The sequence below is a fragment of the Antechinus flavipes genome, chromosome 4 (genome assembly GCF_016432865.1).
Source record: "Antechinus flavipes isolate AdamAnt ecotype Samford, QLD, Australia chromosome 4, AdamAnt_v2, whole genome shotgun sequence".
In the NCBI taxonomy this organism is placed as follows: domain Eukaryota; kingdom Metazoa; phylum Chordata; class Mammalia; order Dasyuromorphia; family Dasyuridae; genus Antechinus; species Antechinus flavipes.
In genome coordinates, this window is record NC_067401.1 from 303,567,805 (window position 1) to 303,592,131 (window position 24,327).

The 24,327-nt window shown below is 33.6% G+C and overlaps 1 protein-coding gene across 2 annotated transcripts in view; it reads left to right on the forward strand.

The window, feature by feature from the left end:
• Positions 1–22,387: 22,387 nt before the first annotated feature.
• The window catches only part of HSF2 (heat shock transcription factor 2), a 44,230-nt gene continuing 42,290 nt past the window's right edge, over positions 22,388–24,327 (forward strand). The window contains exon 1 of one of the 2 annotated variants that reach the window (XM_051997646.1): positions 22,388–23,332. In XM_051997646.1, the coding sequence (XP_051853606.1) occupies positions 23,240–23,332 (93 nt within the window). In that variant the 5' untranslated portion in view covers positions 22,388–23,239. The remainder of the gene's footprint in view (positions 23,333–24,327) is intronic. The other variant, XM_051997647.1, reaches the window with a different exon arrangement.

Genomic DNA, 24,327 nt, shown 5'->3' on the forward strand with positions numbered 1-24,327 from the left:
ATTTTTACTTCCAATTTGTTGTGCAATTTGTTTCTCCTCTGCTTCTCAGAGACTTATTCTATGTAGAAGAGAATGAAAATGAAAAGACAAAATTAACTACTAAATGAACTAATTCTGACAGTTTATAAATTGTTCATACCCATAGTCCTCCACCTCTCCAAAGAAGGGAGGGTAGGTACTTTTTTTTTATCTTTTCTTTAGAATCAGCTAAGGTTATTTTAATTACATAGCATTTGGTTCTATATTTTTGATTTCTTTCATTTTTATATTTTTAGTCACAGTGTAAATTATTCTCCTAAATGTGCTTGTTTCATTTTCTATTAATAGCTCATGTAAGTCTTCCTATGTTATTTTATATTTTTCATATTACTTATTTTATTACCTTATATATCATAATTTGTTTAGTCCTTCCAAAATTGATGAAATTCTTTTACTTAAATTCTTTGCTAACAACAACAAAAAAGGTGCCACTCACTTTGTGTGTTGAAACTAGAAACAAAATTAATGTCTTTCAGTTGAGGTATGGCTGGGTAAACTGTGGCATATAAATGTAATAGAAAATTATTGTGCAAAAAGAAATTAAGAATATGAAGAATTCAGAAAAAAATAAACAGAACTAGAAGAAAATATACAAAGGATTATAGTAATGTGAATGAAAAGAAGCTTAACAGTGAGTGATTACAATGAACTTGGTTGTGAAGGACAACTGACGAAATATGTCTCACTGCTTTTGGCCAAGGGTATATATTTTACTAACTCTTCTTTGTTATAAGGGAAGAGTCAATTTTGGAGGTAAGGGAGACCAGATGCTATATTGAAAATTTACTAATATAAAAACAAAACAAAACAAAAAAACAGAAAAACATTTTTTTTTAAAATTCAGCTACCACCCCTTCCATCTTGATATTTTTCTCCTACATTAGCTTCCCTGTTAACAGTCCTCTTCTGAGTATCTTCTTTCCTATCTGACCATTCTTCTTTGTCTTCATCACTGGTTGATTTTTGCCCCTAATTCCCTAAATATATGTGTACTTAAAGGCTCTAGCTTTGTCCTGTCCTCTTCTTTCTCTACATTATCTAAGTAAACTAATTTATTTCCATAACTCTGATTATTATTATTTGCATACAGAATTTACTAATCTTTCCTCAAGAGTAGGAGTACTTCAGTTTCAATTGATTGATGGATAAATTCAGGAATCTCACTAAAACCTCAAATTTACCCCTCCCCCCCTCAGTCTACCTCTCCTACTTTCTTCTTTCTCTTCATTGTATGTATTCTCTACTGTATTCTCAGTAACTCAGGCTCCAAACCTTGGAGTTTCTTGATACTTCTCCCTACTTCACTTTCAATATTCAATCAAAAGTCAAGTTCTATTCATTTAACTTCAAAAATGTTTTTCCCCCACATTTTTTAACTCTTCTTAATTTAAATTGCTTTTAATCTAGTAGGGTTTTATTATCTTTTGCATGGATATACACAATAGCTTTTCCTGACTTTATTAACTTCCCTTTACAATCCATCCTTCAGAGAGTTGACAAAATAATCTTAATTTGTATTAATCTGACCATTTACTTTCATACTCAAAAGTCTTCAGTAACTACCCACTGTCCTCAGGATAAAATGCTAACGTCTTAGCCTGGCATTTAAGACCCAGTATAATGTGACTCTAACCAACTTTTTCAATTTTACCTATTCCTTTGTACATGCTAGCCTAAATGGATTATTTTCCCCCTACTCTTTATCATTTTGATATGCATCTTCCCCAACAATACCTTGACAACTCTTTCTTTTATTCCTGGTGTAATGTCTATCTGGGATAGAACCCAGGTACTCAGAGGACTATGTTGAGAATCCTACTATTGCAGAGTGGGAGTTGAGAGCAAGGTTCATGTACTTACAATGAAAGGTACTACAGCATGTACTACAATACAGCCTTGAACACTTTCCTCCCAAATTACAATTTTTCATTAGAGCTTTTTCAGCTTGAAACAGAGACGAGTTACACTAGATGAACTGCAATTCCCCATAACCTCTCAAATGCAGTTCCTCCTAGCTTAGTCACAAAGGTAATTTTTTTAATGGGAGCTGTGTCCTTAAGATTAGATAGCACTGTCCCCCAAAAAGCTAGGATGCCCTCTTACTTTCCCATAAAACAAACTGGGTTATAATTTCTGGCTCCTTTGAAGTCATTGAAGGCATACTGGCATAGAGGGAATATTGCTTAGCTTAATAGAGGGTTCTGTCTCTGGCAGAAATTGCCCTAGGGGAAGGGAGTAGCCTAGGGCATTGGGCTTCAAATCAAAGGATGAGACAAGGAAAAAGAAAAAAAAAATCTAATTTGTTTAGAATGTGTGACAGGGAATAGATAAAACTAGAAAGGTAGGTTAAAGTCAGATTGTAGAGGGATTTAAATATTAGGCCAAGAAGTTTGTGTTTTATCCTATAAGCAGTTGCAAAACAGGTATTGTGATGGGGTAGAAGTGAGGAGTTGTCAACATTATTTATGTTAGGAAATCTAGCTGAACAGAGAATTTAGGAATAAACACCTAAGCAAGAGCCACTCTTTAAGCTTCATACTTATTAAGTTCAATTGAATTTTTAAAAGTATCCAAAGTTGGGAAGAGGGAACTTTCATGAGGTTTCTATTATATTATTATAAAGTTTCATTCTGTGCCCATCCCTCTCTGTCCCCTGCCCCTCTCCAAAATGAATGGCTCAGACTACATTATCTCTAAGGTTCTTTCCAGCTTTAGAATTATAATGCTATAAATATTATTTATTAAATTAAATAGCTACTATTAAATTAAGTGAGGTAGTGTGGAATAATGGATAGCAACCTGACCTTGCAATCAAAAGGACCTGGATTCAAGCCCCACAAAAGGTTCAAGTTAGCATAACCTGAGTCATTTAATTAATTACCTTAGGCACTTCTTTGGGAATTGCTAAATGGTAGAAGTTTCCAATCTAAATCTGCTTCTTTCCAACTTTCACTTACAGCTTCTGGTTCTGCGCCTTAGAGTCAAACCAAACAAATCTAATCCCTAAACCACATGACAGATCTTCAAACACTCTTGTTCTGGTAAAGAATCCCATTTCTTCATCTAATACTTACATGGCATGGACTTGAGGTTCTTCATCACAGTGGTTACCCTTCTTTGGATAATTTATATGATATTTTGCCAAAGCTCTTCTTATGGTGTAGTGCTCAGAATTGAACATTATACTTCAACTTCTAAAAAGGTCTAAAAATTGTAGAACAATTCCTAAAAGCTGAAACTTGCATAATCCATCATAAAAATCACATTAACTGTTTTGGTTTCCATAACACACAGTTAAGGGCAGGTAAGTAGTGCTGTGGATAGAGTTCCAGCACTGGATTTAGTAGGACTAACGTGCAAATCCAGTCTCAGACACTTACTAGCTGTACAACTCTGAGCAAGTCACTTAACTCTGTTTGCTTCAGTTTGTCATCTGTAAAATGAGCTGGAGAAGGAAATGGCAAACCACGCCAGTATCTTTGCCAAGAAAACCACAAATAGACTCATAAACTGTCAAACATGACTAAATGGACTAAAAATCAAAACAAACAAAGAAACAAACAAAAAAAAAAAAAAAACCTTACAAATTTATGTACCTGGGTAGAGAGGTAAGATTGTTAGAAGGTAGAAGAAAAGAGACTAAATATATTGACCTCTATTACATGGCTCTTCAAACTGGAAAATATCCAATGGTAGAAAATAACAATAGTTTTCTTATTATTTGCACTTACTAAAGTCTGACTTTTCACATATTGAATCAGCCCATATGTATGATTATTGGCTTTGTCAGCCATTTTTTTTTAAAACTGCTTATTGATCTTATTTTAATATAACCCCAGATAATAAACAGGTAATCACTGTAATCCATTTAGCAATTACTGAATAACTATTATTTGGCTCATATCCTATGAAAGGCACCAAAGAACATAATTAAATGAATTTGGAAGCAATATGAAATAGTGTAAAGAGAACCATATTTGGAGTCAGAAAGTCCATGTTTAAGTTCAAATCTTGATTTTACAATTTTACCACCTATTTTTGACAAAATCTTTTAAATCTCTAGGTCACAATTTCCTCATCTATAAAGTGAACAGGTTGGACTATATGACCTGTAAGATCTTTTTCCAGCTCTAAAACTATTGCTTCCAGTTCTAAATCTATTATTACTTTTGTATAGGTTGTCCTTCATGGCTAGACATTTCATCTGCTCTTAAACACACTATATCTTCCTTCAAAGCTCAATTCAGGTTCTATCTCCTATTGTCCATGTATCTTATCTCCCCAGTTTTTAATGCCACTCCCCCCTTCCTAATTCCCACTGTCTATATTTACTTTGTTTACATTTTGCTTTTACTTTTCAGCATATGTGTCAGTAAAATGTAAATGTGACAGTAAAAGTGCCAGTAAAATATAAATCCCTTGAGTTAAGAATTGTTTTATTTTTTATTTGTATAGCCTCAGCACCAAGCACAGTGTCTGGAAAACAGTGAACATTTTGTAAATGCTTTTCTATAGTTTGATAAAAAAAAAAAAAAGAAATTGTTTTAATCCTTTATAATCTCTGCCCTTTAACATTTTATCTCAAGACATATTTTTTAAGTAATATTACCTTAAAACAAACCACAAAAAGTCATTTACACATATATTGGTAATTCTGGAGCCTATTTAGAATATGGCAACTTAAAATGACTACCAAATATATCTCTTTTCTTATCTTGCCATCAAATTTCTGGTTATCTTTGTGTACTACATTGGTTGGAAGCATACAATTAATTAAAACAGAATGTAATGAATCCATTTTAAAAATCATATTACTTGTGTATGTGTGTGAGAGAGAGAGAGAGAGAGAGAGAGAGAGAGAGAGAGAGAGAGAGAGAGAGAAGAGAGAGAGAGAGAGAGAGAAAGAGAGAGAGAGAGAGAGAGTAGAGAGAGAGAGAGAGAGAGAGAATGCACATTTGAAAATAAATTCCAGGGGAAATCTATTTGATATCAGCAATCTAGTTTCCATTTCTGGTTAGTTATTTTTAGAGGTAGAAAAGGGATTCCATTGTCCTGGAATTTTAAAAATTGCTTTCAAAAAAAAAAAAAATGCCCTGACCAGAATCACTGTAAGGAAGCAGGAAAAAAAAAAAAGTAGATCTAATCAGGGACATAAAAATCTGTCAGTGTTCATCAGAGCACAGACACATCAGGGGAGAGAGAAGCCCAAAGCAAGAACATATGAAATAGAGATCAGGACAGAAAAGGGTTAGATCAACTCATTTAAGAGTTTGAAAGAGTTGCAGAATTTGAACTTGGAGCAAAGTCCCAAATCAAGAGCTAAGACTAGAAACATTAGTATATAGAAGATACCAAATGAAAAATCATTTATTAAGCTCTTCCTATGTGCTAAGCATATGGCTAAGCACTGGAGACAAAAATATAAGTAAACAAAATAGTCCCTGCCCTCAAAACTTAAGTTCTAATAGGAGACAACATATATAGGGGAATGGTATGCATGGAAGACTATGAACTGATTGAATAAAAGAAGTGAAATCTCACTAATCAAAATCCAGGATCTCATAAGCTATTGGAACTTGTCTTGGAGTTTTAAAACACTAAAACTCATTACATAAACACTGTGAGTGAAGAGATGCTCAAGGAATAAACCATTAGAAAGAAAGTAAATTATAAAACAACTACAACCAGAACTTCAGGAGGGAAAAAAAATGAGCATAAGAGTAATTGAAGGAAATGAGTCAAGAGATTTTTTAAAAATGGAATTTTAAGTAAAATACAAACATTGTAAGAAAGGATTAGAAACATAAATTAGAACCTTATCCAAGCAGCAGTCCCTGAAGACTGTAATGAAGCAAATAGAACTAATTCAATTGTTCCCTTATGTAGCAATAAATATCAGAACAAAATTTAAAAGTTAAAAACATAAAAGAAAACATTAGATATCTACTACAAAAAGAAAATTGACCTAGAAAATTAGTTAAGAAAAAGTTATTTAACAATCAGTACAACCCTTGAAAACCATAAGCAAACAAAACTGGCTTAGAGACTATATTTCAAGAACTCATGACTTGAAACTCATACCCAGTAACTGTGGGTATTACCCAGGGTTCTGTCCTGAGGTCTTGTTTCTTCTACATCTAAACTATTCCATTAGGTAATCTCATCAGTTTCCATGGATCCAGTTATGATCTCTATGCTAATAATGATTCTCCATTTACCTAGATCTAAACTTTTGGCTGATCTCTAATCTCCCATTTCCAACTGAAATTCTTGAACTAGATATCCAGGAAACAAATAAAACTCAATATGTACAAAACTGAACTTATCTTTCCTTCTCAAACCCTTCCCTTTTCCTAATGAGAGTACCACCATCTTCCTAGATATCCAAGATATGACCAAGACCTATTAATTTTAATTTTTCTACATCATCTCATATGTCCTTCTGTCCCCTGATACTGCCACCATCCTGATATAGAACCTCATCTCCTCACACCTGGGTTATTGCAATAGCCTGCTGGTTGGTTTTCTTACCACAAATCTCATCCCATTCCATCTTGTATTCAGTTGTCAATTAAATCTAGAATCAAATTTAAAATCCTTTGTTTGGCATTCAAAGTCCTTAAAACTTGCCTTTCCCCCACTTTTCAATCTTCTTACACCTAATACAACTCTCCCCATCAAAAAAAATATATATATACTCTTTGGTCATTCACAGGGGCTTACTTCATCTGCGAAGTCTTTTCATTTCCATTGGCTATCTCCCACACCTGGAATACTCTTCTTCTTCAATTGCCTCCTGGCCTCCCTGAGTTCCTTCAAGTCCCAGCTAAAATCCCATGTTCAACAGGAAGTCTTTCCTTCTGCTGATTATTTCCAATTTATCAAATACCTACTTTCTTTGTACACAGTTGTTTACATGATGTCTCTCCCATTAAAACTTCTTGACAGCAGGAGCTATCTATTGCTTTTCTTTTTATCCCAAGCACTTATATAGACCTGACACTTTGTGGGTATTTAAAAAATGTTTATTAACTGAATGCCTGATGGAGGACAAAGTAACCCCAAAGAAGAGGATTTTAGGAAGATAGTAGATAAGATGGGAAAATTCTAAGCTCTCCAGATCTCTCTTTCTCAAAAAAGACAAAAATAGCACTTCATAGGAAACATAGAGCAATGAAAATAAACAAGAGTTGGGGCAGAACAATGGGCCTCCTAGGACAACTGGAAAAGATCTGAAGAAAAACACCAGAATGGAGGTTTGATCAGAGTGAAGGAACTAAGCTAGTTACATTGAAACAGCAAGCAGTGAGCCCTGGGATTAGCTGGGTTGGGAGGTAGCTTCTTACTCCAGCCACAGGAATTTTTACCTCTCTGATAATATAGGGAACAGGGCATATGAGTTGAAGAAAATTGAGGTAATCTCTGCTGACAAGGGCTGCCTGAGGGAGAGGGAACGAGAAGACCCTTACCCTGTAAGTGCAGAAGCAGTGGGGCAGGGGTGATGCTGGCTGTGGACACTTATAGGAGGAGGAAGTTCTTGGTTTTAGTAACAGGCAGAGAGTAGAACTGAAGAAGGACCTGAAGCCAGAAGCCCCACACTCCAGGACTAGAGGTGACTGCACTGAAAGTGCTACAAATTTAAAAAAAAAAAAAAAATCAGGCAAAAGAGAAGTTACTATGGGAATAGAGAACATCAAGGTTTGTATTCAGAGGAGAATACTGAAGCAAAAAAAAGTCTTTTCCAACCCAAAGAGTAACATCTAATGGTGAAATGAAAAAAAAAAAAAAAAGCATAAAGAAGGGAGAAAATAGGATGAAGCTAGTAATAATAACTGTGAATGTGAATTGGATGAACTGTCTTTTAATGAAAGCAGTTATCAGAGTGAATTAAAAACCAGAATCCTACAATATACTGTCTACAAGAAACACATTTGAAACATAGAGATAAACACAAAGTAAGGTAAAAGGCTGGAGCAGAATATATTATTCTACAAATGAAATAAAAAAAAAAAAAGCAGGGATAGCAATCCTGATCTAAAACAAAAGCAAAATAGATCTAATTAAAAGAAATAAGGAAGGAAACTATATCTTGCTAAAAGGTACCATATCAATACCAATAAAATAATATCAATACCAAACATATATGTACCAAGTGGTACAGCATCCAGTTTCTTAGAGGAGAAATTAGGCCAATTATATGCAGAAATAGACAATAATAATCTAAGACTCTAAATGCTTACTTACATAAAATTGAGAAAGAGGAGATCAATGAATTGGGAACACAACTAAAAAAAAAAATAGAAAAAGAACCCAATTTAATACCAAATTAGAAATTCTAAAAACCAAAGTAGAGATTAATAAAATTGAAAGTAAGAAAATTATTGAACTAATAAAACTAAGAGTTGGTTTTATGGGGGGGAAACAATGAAATAGATAAATCTTTGGTTAATTTTATTAGAAAAAGAAGAGAATCAAATTATCAGTATCAAAAATGAAAAGCGTAAACTTACCACCAATGAAGAAGAAATTAAAGCAGTAATTAAGAGCTATTTTGTCTAACTGTATTACAACAAATCTGACAATCTAATTGAAATGGATGAAAATTTACAATTTATAAATTGCCCAGATTAATAGGAGAAATAAAGTGCTTACATAAACCCATTGTAAAAAAAGAAAATGAGTAACTCTTCAATGAACTCCCTAAGAAAAATTCTCCAGGGCCAGATGGATTTTCAAGGGAATTCTTCCAAACATTTAAAAAACAATTAATTTCAATATTATATAAACTATTTGGGAAAAGGTATAAAATGAATCCTACCAAATTATTTTTATAATATAAATATGGTATTGATGCCTAAAACAGGAAGAGTCAAAAAAGAGAAAGAAAATTATAGGCCAATTTACTTAATGAGTATTGAAGTAAAAATCTTAAATAGAATATTAGCAAAGAGATTACAGCAACTTACTTAGTGTAATAACTTAGTGTATTAACCAGGATAATACACTCTGAACAAGTGAGATTTATACCCGGAATGCAGGGCTGACTCAATATCAGGAAAACTATTGGAATAATTGACCATACCAATAACAATTCTAATAGAAATAACAAGATTACCTCAATAAATTCAGAAAAAGCTTTTGATAAAATATAGCATCCATTTCAATTAAAATTACTAGAGAACTTAGGAATAAATAGAATTTTCCATAAAATGATAAGCAGCATCTATCTAAAAACCATCAGCAAACATTAATTGTGATGGGGATATGCTAGAAGCATTCCCAATAAGATCAAGGGTCAAACAAGGAGGCCAGTTATCACCATTATTATTTAATAGTGTACTAGTAATGTTACTTTTAGCAATGAGAAGAAAAAGAAATTGAAGGAATTAGAGTAAACAGTGAGGAAACAAAACTATTACTCTTTGTGTTTGATATAATGGTACACTTAGTAAATCCTAGAGAACTGATTAAAAAACTACTTAAAACAAGTAACAACTTTAGCAAAGTTGTAGGATATTTTAAAATCCACATAAATAATCAATATTTCTATATGTTACCAAAAAAGTCCAGCGACAAGAGGTAGAAAGAGAAATTTTTTAAAAAATAACTAGACAATATAAAAATTTTAGGGGTCTACCTATCAAGACAAATCCAGGAATTAAACAAAATTACAAATCATTTTTCATAGAAATATAATCAGACCTAATTAGAAAAATATCATTTGCTCACAAGTAGACTGAGCAAATATAATAAAAAAAAAAAACAATTCTACCTAAATTAGCTACTTATTCAGTGCCATATCAATGAAACTGTCAAAAAAATTGCTTTATGGAGCTAGAAAAAATAATAACAAAATTGATCTGGAAAAACAAAAGGGCAAAAATATCAAAAGGGAATTAATGAAAAAAAAAATGAAAAAGATGGTACGCTAGATGTTCCTAGACCTAAAACTGTATCATAAAGTAGCAATTATGAAAAAATTTGGTACTGTTAAGAAAAAGTGGTGTCTTTTTTACTTGTTTGTTTGCTTTTTCTTTTTCATCCCCTTTTGTTCTGATTTTTTTTTACAATATGACTAATAATGGAAATATGTTTAAAATGATTGTGCATGCATAACCTGTATGAGATTACTTGCTGTCTTGATGGAAGGGGGTAAGTGTGAGAGAAACAAAATTTGTAATGCAAAATCTTATAAAAATGAGTTTGAAAACTATCTTTATACGTAATTGAAAAAATAAAATACTACTGAGGAAAAGACAAACAAACAAAAAGAAAAGAAATTTAATAATAAACAAATAAATAAATAAATGACGCCCCATTCAAGTGCAAAACAACAACAGCAAAAGAGTGGTGGATCAGTCACCATTCAGTGATTAAGTCTAGGTAGCAACTGAGGCAAAGAATCTCCTTGTTCACTTAGTATAAAAAAAATAAAAACATAAATCTGGGAGGGAAGATCCTCAGGGTTTCTGGCCAAAGCAGAAAAGATTGCTATTTACATTCATGCTGAGTCAGGCCCAATTTAGTCATTTGATCATTATTTAGGTACAGGAGACACAATAGTCAATGACTATAGTAATCTACTGTTTGATAAAACTAAAGACTCCAGCTTCTGGGATAAAAACTCACTATTTGACAAAAATTATTGGAAAAACTGGAAAGTAGTATGGCAGAAACTAGTTATAGACCAATATCTCACACTCTATACTAAGACAAGGTAGAAATGGGTCCACAATTTAAACATAAAGGGTGAACAAATTAAGAGAATAAGGAATAGTTTGTCTGTCAAATCACTGGAGAAAGGAGGAATTTATGACCAAATAAGGAAAAGAGATCATAAGAAATGCAAAATGGATAATTTTGATTACATTAAATTAAAAAGATTTTGCACAAATAAAATCAATGCAGCCAAGATTAGAAAGGAAGCAAAAGGCTTAAAAACAATTTTTATATCCAGTGTTTCTGATAAAAGTCTCATTTCTAAAATATATAAAGAACTGAGTGAAATTTTTAAGAATATAAGTCATTCTCCAATATATAAGTGGTCAACGGATATCAGACAATTTTCAGATGAATAAATTAAACTCATCTATAATCATATGAAAAAATACTCCAAATCACGATTAGGGAAATGCAAATCAAAACAACTTTAAGTTATTACCTCACATCTCTTAGATTGGCTAAGATGATAGGAAAAGATAATGATAAATGTTGTAGGAGATATGGGAATAATGGAACAATAATGCATTGTTGGTGGAGTTGTGAACTCATGCAGCCATTCTAGAAAACAATTTGAAAGTATACCCAAAGGGCTATAAAATTGTGCATAGCACAATTATCAATGTCACTACTGGGTCTGTATCCTAAAGAAATCATAAAAAAGAGAAAAGGACCTACATGTGTAAAAATGTTTGTAGCAGCCCTTTTTGCAGCAGCAAAGAACTGGAAATTAAGTGGATACCCATCAATTGGGGGATGGCTGAATAAGTTATGGTATATGAATATATGAAATATTATTGCTATATAAGAAATGATGATCACAGTAATTTCAAAAGAAACAGGAAAAACTTACCTGACCTGATGCTGAGTGAAGTGAGCAGAACTAGAAAAACACTGTATACATTAATAGTAAGATTATGTGATAATGAACTATGACAGATGTAGCTTTTATCAGCAAAACAATGATTCAAGACAATTCCAATAGTCTTTGAATGGAAAATGTCAATCACATCCAGAGAAAGAACTATGGGGACTGAATACAAACAAAAGCTCACTATTTTCATCTTTTTTGTTTTGTTTTCTATTTCTTGCGGTTTTTCCCTTTCCTGATTTTTCTTTCCCAACATGACTCATATGGAAATATGTTAAAACAAACAAACAAACAAAAAAACAAAAACGGTTGAAGAGATAACCATTTTGCTTAAAAATACCATGCAAAAAAAATTAATAAATTAATATATAGGCACTAAATGACATGGCATTTCAATGCTTAAAAGAGAAGTTTTTAGCCCTTAGCAATTGATAAAAATATTGAAAAAAGTAGGGCCAAATACACAAAATTTGTGCCACACTATAGAAAACTTTTTTCTAGTATATCTTACTTTTTAATGTCAACTTAATGAAGCCTCTCCTGCTTGATGATGGCTTCATGATGACAACATTCAAAATGGATTTTTATGAAAAATAAAATAATGGGTACAGAAAAAAGCCAAAGCATTAGAAACCTGCAGATATATCAAGTACCTTAAATTAGGATATTTCTAATTCATTTGCATAATACTTATACAACTTAATCTTTTTAAAAAAATATTGTGAACCTTTTATAAAAATTATTTTGAATAGTACAATTATAAATCCTTTGAGTTGTGAACTAAGAACTAAAATTGACCTGTAGAGACCCAAAATATATTCTAAATGACTCATTCTTGCAGAAGGAAGCAATAATAAAACCCTACAGCTTTTCAGCTATATTCCATGAAATATAATAAAGGATGTATACATATATATCCCTAATTTTCTACAATGTAAAAATTAGAGTTGTTCTTTTTTTCTGTTTCACCTTAAATTCAGGTAAAAGTTATATAGATTTGCAGAAAATACTAGTGTACCAGTGAGGTGTGGAATACAATATTTTTTGTTTGCCAAGAATCTCTTTTTGGGGCAACTAGGTGGCACAGTGGATAGAGCACCAATCCTGAAGTCTGAAGGACTTGAGTTCAAATCTAACCTCAGATACTTAACTTCTTAGTTGTGTGACTGCAAATCATTTAACCCTAATTGCTTCAGAAAAAAAAAATTAAATCTCTTTTTATAAAATTCAAAGTCATAATGAAAAGGTAATTATATTTTGCTTAAAACAAGCCAGATATTGTACATGAAAATATTTATTAATGCAAATGTTAACAATTATTTGATTTTCAAAGTATTTAGAAAATAATTCTTTTAAATAGAAAACTTATAGTGAAAATATAATTTAATTGACACAAAAAATTTACGAACCTATCTATTGAACATTGCACATAATAGGCATTCCACAAAAGAAAGCAACACAATAAAAATCATAAAATTATAATCAATAGATTCAGGAAAGCTTTTTACAAGATGAAACATTCATTCCTATTTAAAAACACTAGAAGGCATAGGAACAATTGGCTATATCCTTAATATGATAGAAATATCTATCTAAAATCAAGAGTTAGCATTAATAGCAGTAAACCAGAGATCTTTCAAATAAAATTAAAAATAAATTTAAAATGTATTTTATAACTATTATTATTCAGTGGCATGCTAAAAATACTGGAAAAGACAAGAAAAATAAATTGAAGTAATAAACTTGGTCAAATGAAGAAAACAAACTATCACTTTTAACAAATGATATGATAATTTACTTGGAGAATACTAGAGAACCAACTAAAATAACCAGCAAAAAAAAAAAAAAATTAAAAACTTCAGCAAAGTTGGAGGATATACAGTAAATTCACAAATCATCAGCCTTTATATAAAATAGCAATGAAATCCATTAGAAAGAGATAGAAATAAAAATTCCATTTAAAATTACTATAGAAAGAAATAAATTTAAATACTGTCTCTCTAATCTCATCACTATGCATTAACTCAAGCCTTGACTAACATGATTTCCCTCAATGTCCTCTTCCCTCTAAAGAACTAGAAAGTCAAATACCAAACTTTTGCCAATGCTTTCCTTTCAAGAGGGAAAAAACTGGACTTTTCTGCTCTCTTCACTCTGCATCTGCTGCCCTGACTCATTTTTTCAGCTCTTAGAAAACAAAATGCCTCCCAGTGTTTCCAATTCTTCCCTTTCCCCCTCAGCTTCTTGAAGGCAAAGGCTATCTTTCTTTCATATCTTTTGTATTTGGCATCTATTGTAGGCACTTAATAAATGTTAGTTGGTTGGATTGGAAGTATTTTATACTTTATTTAGTTTCTCTGTGTATCTTGATAAGTAGACTCCCAAGTATAAAATACACAGTCTACTTATCAAGACACACAGAGAAACTAAAGGAACACAATTACAAAATTTTCTTTACATGAATAAAGATGGATCTAAATAATTAGAGAAATATTAATTGCTTATGATTAAGCCAATCCAATGTAAAAAATAAAATAAAATACAACCTAAATTAATTTACTTACTAAGTGCCTTACAAGTCAAATTATCTAAAGATTACTTTATGGAGATTATAAAAATAATAACGAAATTCATGTAGAACAATAAAAGATCAAGAATATCAAAGGAATCAATTTGAAATGGAAAGGAAAAGACATTAGCAGTATCACATCTCAAGGCATATTACACAGTATTAGTTATAATTTGGTACTAAATAAAAAATAAAGAAATTAATCAGTAGAACAGATTAGGTATGCAAATGACCATGACAGACTAAAGATTTCTGCTATTGGGATAAGAATTCACTGTTTGACAAGAAACTATTGAGAAAACTGAAAAAAAAGAAACCAGTATAGATCTATTCTAGCAGAAACTAGATATTGACCAGTATCTCAAACTATCTGCCAAGATATGCTTCGAATGAGTACATGATTTAGACTACTGGGTGATATCATAAAATAATTAAAAGAGCAAGGAAGAAATTACCTGTCATATCTACGGACAGGAACAGAGTTCATGACCAAACAAGAGATAGAGGATAATATAAGTAAAAATGGACAATTTTGGTTAAATAACATTAAAAATGTTTTCTGTAAAAAAAAAAAAAAAAAAAAAAAAAAACCAAAAAAACATTGCAGCTAAAATCTTAAGAGAAACAGATTAATGATAACAACAACAACAATAATAAATCTTGATAGTAGGTTTTTCTGACAAATCTCATTTGTCTGAATATATATATATAGGGAATAAATATATAGGAAATTGCTTCAGATTTATTAGAATAACAGCTATTTCCCAATTGATAAATAGCCAAAAGATGCAAATTGTGATTTTCAGAGGAAGAAATCCAAAAAAGTGACAACAAAATGATAAAATACTCTGTTGTTAATAATTACCTATCAAATTAGCAAACAATGTATATGACATATAATAGAGAGGCTATAAGCAAATTATGTACTTTAATGCACTATTAGTGTTACTGGAAACCAGTCCAGTCATTCTGGAGAGCAATTGGGAAGCCTAAAAAGCTATTGAATTGTATATATTTGTTGATTCAGTGATGTATCTATTAATATGTCTACACTCCAAAAAGATCAAAGAAAAAAGAAAAATGAACTATATATATATATATGTATATATATATATATAAATATTATCACAATTCTTCTTGTGAAAGCATAGAACTAGAAAGGGAGGAAGAGCTCATCAATTGAGGAATGGCTGAAGAAGTTATATGCATGTGATAGAATATAATTGTGGTGTAAGAAATTATGAAAAGGATGATTTCAGAGAAACCTGTGAGGATTGGTATGAATTGTAGAAGGAAATGAGCAGAACAATGAGAACAATTTATACAATAATAGCAATAATAAAAAGCCAAGAGAGACTCACATGAACTGATGTTAAGTGAAGTGAGTAGAACCAAGAGAACACTGTACATAGCAATAGCAAGATTATATGATGATCAATTATGATGGACATGGCTCTTTTCAACAATGAGGTGATTCAGGCCACTTTTGGTCATGTGATGAAGAAAGCTATCTGCACCCAGAGAGAATATTGTGGGAACTAAGTGTGGATCACAACATAGTATTTTCACCTTTTTTGTGGTTTACTTGCTTTTTTTCTTATTTTTTACTTTTTAATATGATTTTTCTTGTGATGTATGATAAATGTGGAAATATGTGTAGAAGAATTATACATGTTTAACATATATTGGTTTACTTGCTTTCTAGGGGAGAGAGAGCAGGAAAGGTAGGAGAAAAATTTGCAACACAAGGTTTTGCAAGGATGAATGTTAAAAATTATCTTTGCATGTATTTTGAAAATAAAAAACTATTATTTAAAAAATTATAATGTAAAACCAAATAACTTTGGAAAATTTGAGCATTCTGATTAATATAGCAAAAAAATTAATGATAATAAAATTAAGATCATGGCAACTGGTCCCATCCAAGTAAATAGAGAAAGAAGAAATGAAAGCAATGCCAGATTTCTATTTTTGGGCTCAAAGATCATTGCAGACCATGACTGCAGTCATGAGATTAAAAGATACCTGCTCCTTAGAAAGAAAGCTCTGTCAAATTTGGACAACATCCTAAAAAGCAGAGATATCACCTTACCAAAAGGGAGGCATAATTATGATTTTTTCAGTAGCAATGTATGGTTATGAGAGTTGGTTTTTAAGGAAATCAATGCTTTCTAATTGTGATACTGGAGTAGACTTTTGAGAATCCTTTGAACAAAGAGGTCAAAACAGCCAATACTTAAGAGAAATTACAAATTTCAGAGGGGCAGTTTGATGACACAGTGGATAGAGAATTGGCCTTGAAATCAGGAGGACTAGAGTTCAAATTCCAAACAAAAGGAAAAGGAGAGAGCAGAGAATGAAATGGATAGATAATATCATGGAAATAATGAAAATTAACTTGATCAGACCTCAAGAGATAATGGAAGATAGAAAGAAGGCCAGGTGTATTATGAGCAATGGGGTCATGAAGAGTTGAAGAGAACTGAACACGTCACCATGTAATATTGTTTTCTTGGTTCTTTTTATTTCACTTTGCAGTTCATAAAAAGCTTTCCATGATTCTTTGTATTCATCACACATAATAATGTATATTTTATTGCAGTGATGTGCCAGTTTATTTAGCCATTCCCAAATTGATGGGTATAAAAAAAATCTGATAATATACATAGACCAAAAAGCCAAACCACACCAAAAACTTTAGACTCAGAAACAAATAGGATAGTTAATATTATATTAATATTAATTCTGGTAAAGATAATATACAACAATATTTTTCACAAATCATACCGTGGAATTTGTGGCTTTATCTATTATTTCATTTTTATTTTGTTCAAATGTTTTTGTGATTATTAACTTTAGAAGAAAAAAATTAAACAAAGCATTACTTATTTTAAAAATGATATATTCCTGAAGAGCTGTGTAAATCAACTTTTTGTAACCTAAATCATTATAATTAGAAGTCCTTTACTGACTACTTTTTAAAAATCTTCTAATTGTCTTTTTATTGATATATATTTTATTTATATATATTGGGTGGCTGAAATGACATTTTATATCCATACTCTTCCTTTCTATTATTATATTTTATATATGATAATCTTTTTATAGCTTTTTATTTACAAAACATATGCATGGGTAATTTTTCATCATTGACCCTTGTGAAACCTTCTGTTCCAAATTTTCCCCTCCTTTCCCCCACCCCCTCTCCTAGACGGTAGGCAGTCTAATACATGTTAAATATGTTAAAGTATATATCATATTTAATCTTGCCAGCACCTATGATGTAAGAACTCATTATTATTCACATTTTATGGATTACAAAACCCATGGTCCTGAAAAACTAAGTAATAACTAATTATCTTATTAATTTACAGAAAAGAAATTTGTCAACTTCCTCATTTGGTGCTCTTTCCATTACATCAGATTTTTTTAATGTCTAAACAAAACTATCCCAGGAAAGGAATTGTCATCTCATTCCAAGATGTAGCAGTAAGTATATCAGCAAGTATTAATTACTAAGTTTAGAATGAGCCAGATACCCTAGATACAAAGAAAAGCAAAAACAGTCCCTGACTTCAAGGAGCTCACATTTTAACAAAAAGCTTCCCTGATAGGATCACAAGAGGCTGACAAATGACACATAAAAAGAAAAAGAAAAAAGGTTAAACGGGAGAGGAAAGAGAATGATAAAGAAGAAAGATATTAAGATAAAAAAGAAGGAAAAAGTTAGAAGGAAATAAGAGCAAAGTTGATCGATTTTTTTTAATATTAATAGCTTTTTATTTTTCAAAATACGTGTGAAGATAATTGTTACTATTTACCCTTGCAAAACCTTGTGCTCCAAAATTTTCTCCTTCCTTCTCCATCTTCTCTAGATAGCAAATAATCCAATATAGGTTAAACATGTACATTTCTTCTTCCTCCTCCTCTTTTTTAATACTAGCTTTTTATTTTTACAATTTATGCAGATAATTTTTAACACTCATCCTTGTAAAACCTTGTGTTCCAAATATTTCTCCCCCTCCTTCCTCAACACTCTCCCCTAGGTAGCAAGTAATTCAATATGTGTTAAACATGTGCAGTTCTTCTTTACATATTTCCACATTTATCATGCTGCACAAGAATAATCAGTTCAAAAAGGAAAAAAAATGAAAAAAAAACAAAAAACAAAAAGCAAGCAAACAAAAAAGGGTGAAAAAATTATGTTGTGATCTATATTCAGTCCCTACAATTCTCTTTTTGGATGTTGATGACTCTCTCCACATCACAAGTCTATTGGAATTGGCTCATTATTAAAAAGAGCCAAGTTCATCAGTTGATAATCACACAATCTTCTTGTTGCTGTGTACAATGTTCTCTTGGTTCTAATCACTTTATCTAGCATCAGTTCATGTAAGTCTCCCTAAGCCTTTCTGAAATCATCCTCTGATCGTTTCTTATAGAACAATAATATCCATTACATTCATATACCATAAAAGTTGAATAATTTCAGCCTGACAGAAGAAGGGAGAAGAAGAAAGGCAGGGAGAAAAATAATTAAAACATTTCCCCATCTGGGATACTGCTTTCAAGTGTTTTCCCCACTGAATTCTGATTGCTATTTGATCAAGACATCTTGGGGGGATGAATAAAAAATATCTGAATATTCTATCCTCCAGCTAGTCTATACTGTTTTGTATGTGCAGAAGCCCCAGTTTCCATGCCTTTCTACCTGGGTCCTTGTAATATAGTTGGATCAATAGGACTCATTGAATGCTATTGTTAAAAACAATAACAACAACAAAAACCTTTGAACACTATATGCAATTACATATAACATTAGTTAATATTTGGAATATTGTACTCTTTGCTCAATTATTCAAAGCAGTGATGTTTGTGTTTAGAAATATACATCTCCCATTTCCCTACTTTTAATACCAATAATATCTCCTCTCTCCATCCCTGCCAATAACTAGAATGCAATCTTAGTTCATCTGTAACTTATAGAATTTCTGGATTCTTTAAAAATTTAAATCTTGTTTCTCTAGTTGCTAGCGCCCAATTCACTATACTTCGTATTTATTTTTCTGCCTAGCCATCCTTTTCCCTCTAGAATAAGAATACTAACCCACACATAGCAGGTGCTCAATAAATGCTTGTTTTGGAGTCAGAGGAACAGGATTGAAATCCTACCTCAGCACTTACCAATGCGTAACCTTGTACACATCACATATTCTATTTGGAACTCACGTGGGAAAAGATGGGATTGAACTATAAAACTCTGACGTCCCTTCCAACTTTAGCTCTATGATCTTATGAATGAAAAGTTTCACAACTGTCTCTTTACACCACACCCAGGCTAATTAGGTCAAGTAGTTATTATTAGCTACACTTTGCAGAGTGAGTTAAGGAACACATCCCACTCAAGATTAGGAAGAATTAGAAAAATTCAGAAGCCATTTTTGAGAAGATACAGCCTACCCATCCCAACACTGAAGAACAAATCCTGCAAATTGAAGGGGGTTTGTCTGAGGTTCTTATTTGTGATTCAACAAATCATTTAAACTTTCAAGGTTTTTTATTCAAGAAACATTTATTAAGTGCCTACCACTAACCACCACATATCGAATAAAGCTCTGGGGATTCAAAAAAAGAGACAAGACAGCCTTGGCCCTCAAGGAGTTTACAATTTGAGGCCTGGGCTGGGGAAATTGGGGGGGGGGAGAGGGGGAAACTGAGGAGACAGCAAGCCAACAAACATATACATAACAGGGTATGTTCAGGATAACTAGAAAATGATGAACAAAAGTAAGGCACTTGAATTAAGAGGGGTTAGGGAAGACTTCCGATAGGGGGTTAATTTTATTTTTTTCTTACTTATTTATTTAATATTTTCACCAGTGACATTTTAAATGATTTTTTTACATTAAAAAAAATTTTTGAGTTCCAGATTCTCTCCCTTATCCTCACCCTCAAGTTCCATTAAGGAACCACATGTGAAATTATGCAAAATATTTTTGTAAAAGTCATGTTGTTAAAGAAAACAGATCTCCCAAGCTAACAAAAAAAAAAAAAATCCTCAAGAAAAATAAATTTAAAAAGAGAGAGAGGGAGGAAAGAAAGAAAGGAGAGAATAATCCAATTTGTATTCAGAGACAATCAGTTTCTTCTCTGAGTATGCATAATATTTTCCATCATAAGTTCTTCAGAGTAATCTTGGATCATTGTACTGCTGAGAATAGCAAAGTCATCTACAGCTGGTCATTCCAGAACAATGCTATTACTTTATATAAAATACATTTTACTTTGCTTGAATTCATGAAGGACTTTCCAAATTTTTCTTTTTTTTTTTCAGAGAGCATCCTGCTCATCATTCCCAACAGAACAATAATATTCCATGACAATTACATACCACAATTTGTCCAGCCATTCATTAATTGATGGGCATCCCCTCAATTTCCAATTCCTGAGAAGAAAACTGCTACAAATATTTTTGTAAATATAGATCCTTTTTCTTTTAAAAAGAAAATTTCTTTTGGTATTCATGCTGTTAGAAATACACTCTAGACACTGAAAATCAGATATTGAGGAAAATTTATTTAAAAATCTTAAGGAATTGTCTTCTGGCCAGAAACAGGCCCCATTCCTCTTTGGGAAGAAAGAGCACTGAGCATAGAAGTGGGAGAACCTTTATATCTGCTAGTGTAGCAAGTCCTTCCTTTCAGAAAACAGATTGGTTCATTTCTTTTGGGTTACAATCTTTCTGATATGCCCACTACATGTTTCCCCTTAATATGTATAAAACATGTTCCCCCTCCCTTATCATATATCCCATGTTCAAAAATAGTGGAAAACTCCTCCTACCTCTTATGTTGCTTAATATTCAATTAGTCTATTAAGCAGGTAATAGTGATTTGGTCAAGTCAGGTCACTGACACCAATTAGTTTGGGCTGGATGGACTATTATCTTAAGTTTGTGGTTTTCTCAAAACCACAAGATTCTTTCTGACTGGCTGAATCCACCTGTGCCTTCTTGGCCTCTAAATTCCTTATTTGCTCAAGGCTTCTATAGATCACTTAATTGTTCTGTAGAATCCTAACCTTCTTAACTTCTCACATTCTGAAAAGCCCTTGGTCAGTGTTACCCATTATCCTACACTACCTCAAAGTTTGCAACACAGTGAAACCCAATTTTTCAGCATTTTTCACATTGCCTAATAGTGGTATTATCAGGTCAATGGATATGCACGAATTCATATTCCTTTGGGCATAGATCATATCTTTTGATCATTTATCAATTGAGTTATGGCCCCTATTTTTTACAATTTTGACTCAGTTCTCTCTATGTTTATCAAAAAAACTGGCTTCAAAATTCTTTTCACAATTACTAGTGCTAATTGTATTTCTCCCTCACTTATTCTATTCTCTCTCTCCTTTCACCCTGCCCCATCCTCAAAAGTAGTTTGCTACTGACCACTCCCTCCCTGCAATATGCACTTTCTTTTCTCCCTGTCCCCCCCTCCCCACATCCCATTCTTCTGTTTTCTTTCAGAGTAAAAAAGATTTCTGTAGTCATATTGCGTATATATGTTATTTCTTCTGTGAGACAATTCTGGTGAAAGTAAATGAAGTTCACTCATTTACCCTTTCCTTCTCCTCTTCCCCTTTAATGTAAAAGCTTTTTTTCCCCTCTTTTTTTATAGTGGATAATTTATACCATTCCACTTCCTCCTTTCCCTTCTCCCAGTACATTCCTACTTCCTTAATTTCTTTTTTTAAAAGATATTATCCTCTCTCTCTTTTTCTCTCTCCATAAATGTGTGTGTGTGTGTGTGTGTGTGTGTATTCCTTCAAACTGCTATAATAATGAGAAAATCCTAATGAGTTACAATATCTTTCTCCCACATAGGAATGTAAACAGATAAACCTTATTAAGTCTCTTAAATCACTTTTCATGATTACTTCCTTATGCTTTTCCTAAATCCTGTGTTTGACAATTCAAACTTTCTATTCAACTCTGATCTTTTCATTACAAATGTTTGCAAATCCTCTATTTCATTGAATATGCACATTTTGGAGGTTTTTTCTGAGAGCCTCTTGCTCATCATTTGCCACAGAACGATAATATTCCATGATAATCATATACCTCAATTTATTCAGCCATTTCCTAACTGATGGGCATTGCCTCAATTTCTAATTCCTGAGAAGAGCTGCTATAAATATTTTTGAACATATAGGTCCTTTTCCTTTTTTTTTTTTTTTTAATCTCTTTTGGTATTCATGCCTACTTGGGATTTAAAGGAAGTCAGAAGCTTTCTTTTGATTTTTTTCAGACCCTTCTTCACGTACAGATGTCAAGAAAGTCTCTCCTGTCTTTTCTAGGGTCTACTTTGTCTTAGATTATCAATTTCTAAATTTCTAAATGTTTCAAGGTCTTCCGAATTATCCTAATTTCAGTATAGCACTTAACATTCTATGCAGGAGCCTGAGAGGCTTATCTTTTCTCTTTCCAGTTGGACTGGCCTCTAGATTGGTATTAATCACTCTTTATTACGATTTTGTTTTTTCCACCAGTCACCCAACAGAAATTTTCCTAAACTCTACAATCTCGGGCTAAAGCTCCTTGGACTCAGGGTTGTTACAAGGCAAAAAGTCAACACGTGCTGAAGGCTGAAGAAAAAAAAGTTTCGTCAGGGAAAGGCGTTATATAAAGAGGGGAGGAAGGTACTGCCTTCTTCATCCCCAGTGTCCAATCCTTCCCCCCAAACAAAGAATCTTTGGCAGCCGATTGGCTAAGAATAGGAACGACAAACAAGGGCGGGGCCGGGAGAGACGTCCATCACGTGTGGCCTTCCCAGTCCATCCTGCGTAGTCGCAGTGTCCTTCCGAGCTACTCGCGAGTTTGGGGTGGGGAGGAGGGACTCGGAGGGGGGCGGGGGTGCTAGCAGTGCTGGTGGCGCGCCTGCGTTGTGGGTGCTCTGGGGGTAGCTGCTGCCTACTCCGTCCCTGCTGCTACAGCCTCCGCGTTCTAGAGTAGATTCAGAATCTCCCGAGTTGTAACAATGAAGCAGAGTTCGAACGTGCCGGCTTTCCTTAGTAAGCTCTGGACGCTGGTGGAGGAGGCCCACACCAACGAGTTCATCACCTGGAGCCAGGTATCGCGGCCGGTGGCCTCTGACTTCCTCCGTTTCCCTTCCCCTAATGCACTGTCTTCCCCCCGCCCCAGGTCCCCTGTGGAGGCCTGCGGGGGTGGAGAACATGCCGCATCCCCCCCTTCTTCCGGGCGCTCCCTGGGGACGGGTCCCCCTTCCCTCTCCTTGAGTCCCCCCCGGTATTGTTCTCCCCGGCAGCTCGCGGAAAACGTGCGTTGGAAACCCTGAGCGCCGTTCCTGATTACCTCTGCCGCGCCGCGGCCTCCTCTGCCTGCCAGCATTGGGGGAGAAGGGAGGGAAAGGAAGGAGGGGGCCGCGACTGTCGAGCTGGGCACGCACCTGCTGCCTACCCGGCCTGGTCAGCTGCGAGAGCAGCACCGGCCCTCTCTGGCTAGCCTTGGGATGTGGGGGTGGTGGGCGATTTAGTATGAGGGGGTGTCATCCATTGACACCCCCTTCCCTTTTACCCCTCTCAAGGGAAGGCGGATGTCAAAAGCTGCGCTCTCTGTATACTGCGTGCTCCTCCTTCATCCACCGTTCCTGGAGTGGGAGACGGGGGCGGGCTCAGATCCCAGGGTTCTGCGTTTTTCTTCCAGTTGAGATTTTTCACACTGCCATCTTTCCAAAGAAGTCCATCAATACACGCCCCTTTCTCCTGGAGGAAAAAAAAAAAAAAAAAAAAAAAGCTTTTGCATCCGGGATGGTTATGGTGAGGGGAAGGAAAGGAGGTTGCAGTGGGGGTGGAAAGTAGGAAAGTGTGCAGATGCTAATCGATGTTTGATAATTGATTTAAAAATCAAATCGTTGGACAGAAATAGAAAAATTAACTCGAGATTTGGGAGCACTTAGGTTGTATATGTGTTCTAATGATTCTTAGCTTCATGATGATAAGCAGTAATTCAGCAGTGGATTAGAACAGATGAGGGAATTTCATAAGTCAGTGATCAGCAGTGATGTAATGGAAAGAGCCACAGTGGGCCGACAGTTGAGAGACGTAG